The sequence below is a fragment of the Leuresthes tenuis genome, unplaced genomic scaffold (assembly GCF_036924035.1).
Source record: "Leuresthes tenuis unplaced genomic scaffold, fLeuTen1.0.hap1 SCAF_14, whole genome shotgun sequence".
NCBI classification, from domain to species: Eukaryota; Metazoa; Chordata; class Actinopteri; order Atheriniformes; family Atherinopsidae; genus Leuresthes; species Leuresthes tenuis.
The window spans coordinates 7,868,421-7,875,640 of record NW_027325368.1 but is presented as its reverse complement, the minus strand read 5'-3'; the positions used below and the strand labels follow the sequence as shown (position 1 = coordinate 7,875,640).

Sequence of the window (7,220 nt, the reverse complement as noted above, 5' to 3'; positions counted from 1 at the left end):
GAGCACCTGGAGTTCTGATGCCTGAGGGCAGTCATCCATTTTGACCCACAGAAAATGCATAATTTCTCCTATTCAAATAGATGACATGCTCTGACAAGATGTTGTAATGTTCACAGCTGAATAGACGACAATATTCTTTTTCTCTTTAAATTGTGGCAGAGTGAGAGAAAAACATGTAAAATACTGAATTACAGTACCTGACTGTTCATCAGATGGAAGAATCTCTCTCAGTTTTTACTTGAGTAAAAGTAGCAATCACACAGTATGAAAAAAAATTAATTTGGTACATGTATTAAGTATTGTCTTTAAAATGCGTGAGGTAAAAATCACAATACCACAATGAAAAGTATTTTAAAAAACTGTATAAAGCAAAGACATGTGCATAAAGATAGATAGAATGTATGAAAGGTGGCTCATTTCAGAATTATTTATATTTAATTGTGACTTTCTATTAATGTGCGTTAACATAGTAATTGGGAAACTAATTCTGAATACTTGATATGCGTCCGGGTTGTTACTTTTTTCATCATAAAGCATTCATTTCTATTAATAATCTGAAATTACAAAGTATTATTTGGTATCAAAAACTGTGAGAACACATTGTTGATCCTGAGAAAACAGAAACCAATACATAAATAGATTTTGTCTATGATTTCTATGTTGACTGTCATAAAACAACAGCTACTTCTGCGTGTTGAATGAACCTCACCTTCTCAAAATGCAGGATTGTGCTATTCCCTGGATGACCAGAAGGGGGCGGCCTATGATCAGGCTACAGCGTTAGATGAGGGGGAGGCGCCAACATGGCTTCTCTCAACATCGGCTTGCTGCTGCTCTGCTTAGCATTTTTAATACAAATCGGTTCCTCGAGATTTTTATCCGAGCCTTGTTACAAGCCGATCGACGACGACAGACCGGACTCGGTCAAGTAAGTGAGAAGAACATTTACATAATGAGCGCTGACAGTGATCAGTTTAATGAAGTGGGCTTCCGGTTGTTTAACGCCAACGGTACTGTTTGTGTACTGAGTATTTACGTGTAATATTATAGTCATAACCTACCTCAAAGTAGTGATTTGGCTTTTTGGCTTTTTAGATTTTGTTTTCATTTATATATTTATATGATGTGTTGTCCGATTTATTTTATATTCAAACATCCTTGCAGTCAGTTTTGTTTTTGCATTATAATGTAAAGACGTATAGAAAGCGCATTCATGTATATATATTATGTCCCCAACACTGTTGCATGAATAAAACATGCAGAAATTTACTGCTGTAGCTGCTCAAACTGGATCTACTTGATATGGAATAAGAAATCTGATGCATCATGAGGTGATTAATGGGACAAGAGAGAATAAAAGACAGCTCAGAGAGACATGAATCTTTATGTTTTATGGAGGAGTTTAAAATGGAAATAAATCTTTAATATAGACGTCCCTTCCTAATAATACCGGGAGACACAAATATTTAAAAATGTATCATATTTTATGATGTTATTTCAAATTAAAATGTAATCTGCCGTTACCTGCTGTCAGGTTGACGAAAAGGTGACAATGTTTCTCTTTGCAATGTAGTGAAATAGGTGTATAGAGTAGAATAGTAGCATAAAGTTGTACTTTTCACAGAAATATGAAATGATTAACACAGAACCTTAAAGCTGTCATTTAAACATTTCCCCATCGCTCTGGAGCACTCTGATACTATCATATAGTTAATTACAGGGACCTTGTTATACATCAAAATAACGCAGAATATTACCTGAAAATCTGAATCTTATTTAACTTGAATGACTTGTTAAGTCTGGAGAATTCCTTCATTTTCCTGTGTTTGGACCAGTCCACATTAGATATTTACATAGAATTACTCAGCCGGGGGCTTAAATGGTTAATTTATTGGAAGCAGCGACTCAAAAGCATCTGAGGGATTGTCCCTAACTCCTTTTCACTCCTCTGAGATGTTTAAAAGCACTGGCAGCAGGGTTTCATGTACAAAATAAGACGGGGAAGAGAACCCTTTATTATAAATTGATTTACCTCTTGATGCTAGAAACAAACACGTTTAATTTAACCTGATATTTACAAAGTGAAAGGTTAGTTTTATTAGCAGCGGAGATAAAAGCTTTTACTCAACACATGATCAAGGCAACAGGAAGTTGCATCAGATGACCTTCAAATTTTGACTATCGTGTTCACTATTTTCACTATCGCTCAGGTTACTACAGTTTGGGACTCACCACTCAATATCCTGCTGACTTAGGAGCGCCTGAACTGATAATCAATCACAGCCGGTGCGCCTCTTACAGATGAAGACGCAGCGCTGATAAGAGATAAACTGAGTGTGTGTAGGTGCCTGAACAGTCACAGCGACACACGTAATTCATCTTATTTCTATGTTGCAGGACAAAGGCCCGGCCGCACGAGTACACAAAAGTGTCAGATCTTCCTCCATCGTGGGACTGGAGGAACATAGATGGGAAGAATTATGTGAGCGTCACAAGGAACCAACACATCCCCCAGTACTGTGGGTCCTGCTGGGCCATGGGAGCCACCAGCGCACTGGCAGGTAACCATGACAACAGAGGGATGGAGGTGACGGCACACTAGATAAAGCAGAGGAATGGATTTAGAAAAATGAATGTAAAACATATATAGTTTTACAAGGACTTTGTTTTTTCCCGTGACAGCTGCTGTTCTTGCTTTGTTCAGATCGCATTAACATCAAGCGTGGCGGAGCGTGGCCTTCAGCCTACCTCTCTGTCCAGAACGTGATAGACTGCGGGGGGGCGGGCTCCTGCTATGGAGGAGATCACCTGAGAGTCTACGCGTATGCACACGCACGAGGGATTCCTGATGAAACCTGCAACAACTACCAAGCAATAAATCAAAGTAAGAAATGCATTTTTAAATCCTGTTTTTCTTCCCAAATGTTCTTATTGTTGACCTAAATGACCAAAAGTGTCATTTGGAGAAAAGGCACATGTGATATTTTTGGCAGATGGGCTTCTAACTTTGTGGCAACAGTTCGGGGAACATTTTATCTAATGAGAAGAGGTCTTCCCAGTACATGAGTCTGCACAGAGACCTTAAACTGAGGCCTTATTATCCATCATCAGTGCCTGATCTCATTGATGTTCTCCATAAAAATGCTGCATACAGGCTCCAAAATCCTCAGAGAGTTTAGGTAGTTAAAGCAGTAGATTAAGAAAAGATCAAATCTGGAGAAGTGCTGAATTCTCAACTTAAAGTGTCTTGGAGTGCTGCAGAATCAGCTTCCTTTAGACATTTTAAGGGCGGATAAATATTTAAAGGGCAGGTACGTTGCTGTATTTAAACGGGTGAAAACTACACGGATAGTGTGTGCATCCATTACAGGCAGTTGGGACCCATTTACGGCTGGTGTTAACACATGTCTTTGGTGATCTGAGCTCCAAGTGCAGATATGAACGCACTCAGGCCACATTAAAGATGGATCGGAACCTGATCCCTCAGTCCTGACTGACCATGTGTGTTTATTATAGTGAAAATGAATGCGTCCTTGTCCAGATACTTACCTGAAATACCTCTAAGCGCTCCTCAAATGAGATGACAGCATGGACTGACTGTATATGTGTCAGTTTTTGGTCCGTTTTTCATTAATAGTAGAGTTTGTTTGGAGGTGGAGTAAGACCCACCTCTTCAAGCCGTCACTGTCTGCTTGTTTGGTTACAGAGCACTCACATATCAGGGTCTGTTTTAATCAAGCTGAACGTCTGAGTGTTTGAACACATCCTCAGTGAAGCACAGGTGAATTACAGGTTGTACAGCTAGTTTTACAGCTGGCAGGGTTTCCTTCACAATGCTGCACAGAGATTGGTTCTGAATAAAAAACTGCGAGAAGTTTAATCGTCTCTGTTTGTGTCTTTAGTCAGGTTGGTGCACCAAGTTCTCCAATATCAAAAGTCAACTCGTGTACCTTCAGATTCATATCAAAGCTAATTATAATGTCTGATCTCACAAATAACTGGTTGTAATTTAGGATTCTGTGTGTTTTCAACAGCTGGTTGTTGTCGGAGCCAACGTGCTTATTTCCATAGAGTGCAGGGAGGTGAGATCCATCACAAGAGGTCACGTGGCGGCACAGATTTATGTCAGGTGTGAACAGGGTCCTCCGTCACGGTGGCTCTGCATCGCTATCCCACAAACACTTTGAGAACAGAGGTGTCACTCGATCTTATGTGTCCCCGCAGGGGCGTTAGACCACAAAAAAGATGAGACAAAAAGTGCTTCAGATGGAAATGCACTGCTGCTACTGGCTTTGTGTGTGTGCTCTGAGAGAGGGGAGCAGCCAGGAGGAAACAGCTGACCAGCTGACGTAACCTCATTAGTCTTTCAGCAACATCTGCAGATTACAGAAGGAGCGATCACTGAGAAGGTGTTTTTAACTTTGTAGTCTGCAGCTGCCCTCAAACTGAAACGTGTTACGTTGCTGCTCAAATGAAGCATTAATCACAGGAAACCCCTCTGGTTTCAGGGTGCCAGCAGTTCAACCAGTGTGGAACGTGCTCGTTCTTTGAGTCCTGCGCTGTCGTGAAGAACTACACCGTGTGGAAAGTGGGAGACTATGGAGAAGTTTCCGGAAGGGACGACATGAAAGCAGAAATCTACACCAACGGGCCCATCAGGTAGAGGAAACGGTCCTCCAGAGTCATTTACCAGTTTTCATCCATTTGTTTGCTTCCTCTCTGAGAAGAAGGACGAAAACAGTGCGACTCTTCATCTGTGTGAAGTTTTTTATTAGTACATTTTAAATATCACAGAGAAGCAGTTTCACCTTGAATGCTCTGGCTTTATTTAGCTGAACAGTGAATTGTTCTCTTCCTCTCCCTGTGTACGTATAGTTTCACCAGCTTTTATTCTCTCTAAACGAGGGTCCAACATCCACAGCTTTATGGTGTCTCTGAATTCATTCATGCAGTGTTAACAAGGTCTTTAAAACTTTTTAAAGTGTCATGATTCATGGTTCGAGTTAGGAGGGAAACGCAGGACTTAAAGGAGGAGAAGGTTAGATAATGGGGATTTTTCTTTCTGAATTGACAAATAACAGAGTGAGAATTAACTGGGCCCCAAACATTGAAAACCAAGGAGCTTATATAGTGTGATGGGTGATAAGGCGAGTGGATCCAGGTGAGGAACAAGAACAGGGAACAACACGGTGATGAAGTGACAAGAGACGTCTGGGGGCGACAACAGAGAAACCCAAAGTGTAGAAACTGACTCGAACAAAAACTGAAGGCTGAACAGAATCCAAAAGAACTTAAGCAGATACCAACTGAACGTAAACGGGGAAGAAAAAAACTCACAGACCGTGACATTAAAAAACAGCAGGATTCAACTTTCAAACACGCATCTTTTCAGATGTAAGGATTCAAAAATCAGCCTGTCAGAAAAGATGATTTCAAGGCAGATTTATGTGTCAGAGGCACTTTGAAGAGGTAAAAGTAGGAGTTACACAAACATCCTTCTGGGGATTCAAAGTAAAAGACTGTTTGCAAAACTTTTGCCTGCAAACTTTCAAAACTGCATGAGACACATTTGAGTAACTTGCCTTTATCTCGCAGCTGTGCTCTGATGGCAACCGACGGCCTGGAGGAATACTCGGGGGGCGTCTTCTCAGAGTTTCACCCCCTCTCTTTGCCGAACCACATCGTGTCCGTGGCGGGCTGGGGCGTAGACGAAGAAGGGACCGAGTACTGGATCGTCAGGAACTCCTGGGGAGAGTTCTGGGTCGGTTCTCTGTTTCCTGCCTCCATTCATCAGCTCTGTAGCTACTCTTTGCTCCCCCTGAAGCTATAAATTCACTACCACAGATTTATTTATTTTTCTATGCTGTGATGAGAAAGGAAGTATTTTTAGGAAAGATGCTTTCTTAGATGTTTTGTTTCCTTGCTTCCAGGGAGAACACGGCTGGGCGAGGATCGTTACCAGCGACTATAAGAAAGGAAAAGGCAACTGGTTCAACCTGGGTATTGAGAAGAACTGTGCATACGGAGACCCTGTCGTTACATAGATGCTGCATTTAACTCGTGTCATGTTTGACCTTTGGAAATAACTATTAAAGGAAATAGTTCTCAACTGAGAAAAGCTGTCACAGTTGATTTAAAGTGTTTTTTTAAGGAAGATATCGTCTGAATAGGGGGAGTATGATATTTAAAAATCCAGTTTTGAGCTTGAGGTAACTGCTGTTTCCTCAACTTAGATCCATTATCACACACTTCCCAGCGACAGGCGAGCTGAGTCACTGGCATTTAAATTCTCTGTTGTGAAGAAGTGTGTGCGGGTCTCAGGAGAAGAGCGCTGGCAGTTAGATGTTTCCTCTGACACACCAAGAAACATCTGCACAGAAGAGATTTACGCAGAAATGATCTTTTGTGTGTGGTGTGGGAGGTTGTGTCCTCTCTGCTGGGAGACCCGGGAAGCTTTAGCAGCCATTTTACAATTTAAAAGGAACATTCAGGGGAGCTTTTCAGAATTTAAAGTGTGGGTCACTGAAACATTGAACAATAAAGGAGTTAACAGAACACCATGGGGGGGGGGGTCTGAGTCAACAAAATGTTGATCTTTATTGGTTCTTCAGTGGCCAAGAACGTAGAAAAAACTGTTTATCATACCATCAGACTGATGATGACAACAGGAGTGCTAAAAGAGACTCTCCATCGAGCTCAGCCCATGAGCGCAGTTGTATAACGTTCCCCGTGACTCTGGGGGGAACATTTTAAAAATAACCCTGCAGATTTCTTCAGTCAGTGAGCTGTTTTATGGAAAACGTAGGATCCAGTGTTCTTAGGAGTTATTCTCATACTGAGGAATAAGGCGATGACAGCTCATCTTCTGCTGCATGGATTGATTTGCTTTGTGTGTTGTCTTTATTTCACTTGACTCCGATCATCCAAGTGTCAGTTTTGGCCCTCATTATGAGTTAATTCGCCCAAATCTTTGAAGTCTTGGTTCGTAAGAGCTTCTGCCTGGTGGTTTGAGGATCTAAATATCTCAATATCCAGCTACCTGCTGCTATATAGTCATTTCTAAAAGGTAAATTACCTTAGCACGATCACTGCAGTGCTGAGGTGGGTATACCCTCTACTTTAGGGTTTCACCTTCAAATTCTAGACCCCATCCAGATTTTCTGTGATTAAATTCCAGGCCTTGAAAATAAAATCTATCTTAAAGTTAGCAAACAAAAAGA

At 41.2% G+C, this 7,220-nt stretch overlaps 1 protein-coding gene across 1 annotated transcript; it reads left to right on the top strand.

The window, feature by feature from the left end:
• Positions 1 to 787: 787 nt before the first annotated feature.
• On the top strand, positions 788 to 6,118 carry LOC140269210 (cathepsin Z). The gene is made up of 6 exons (XM_072364229.1): positions 788 to 928; positions 2,398 to 2,561; positions 2,705 to 2,884; positions 4,509 to 4,659; positions 5,596 to 5,761; positions 5,931 to 6,118. The coding sequence occupies exons 1-6, from the start codon at positions 804 to 806 to the stop codon at positions 6,042 to 6,044; spliced, it is 900 nt and encodes a 299-aa protein (XP_072220330.1). The 5' UTR covers positions 788 to 803; the 3' UTR covers positions 6,045 to 6,118.
• Positions 6,119 to 7,220: the final 1,102 nt, after the last annotated feature.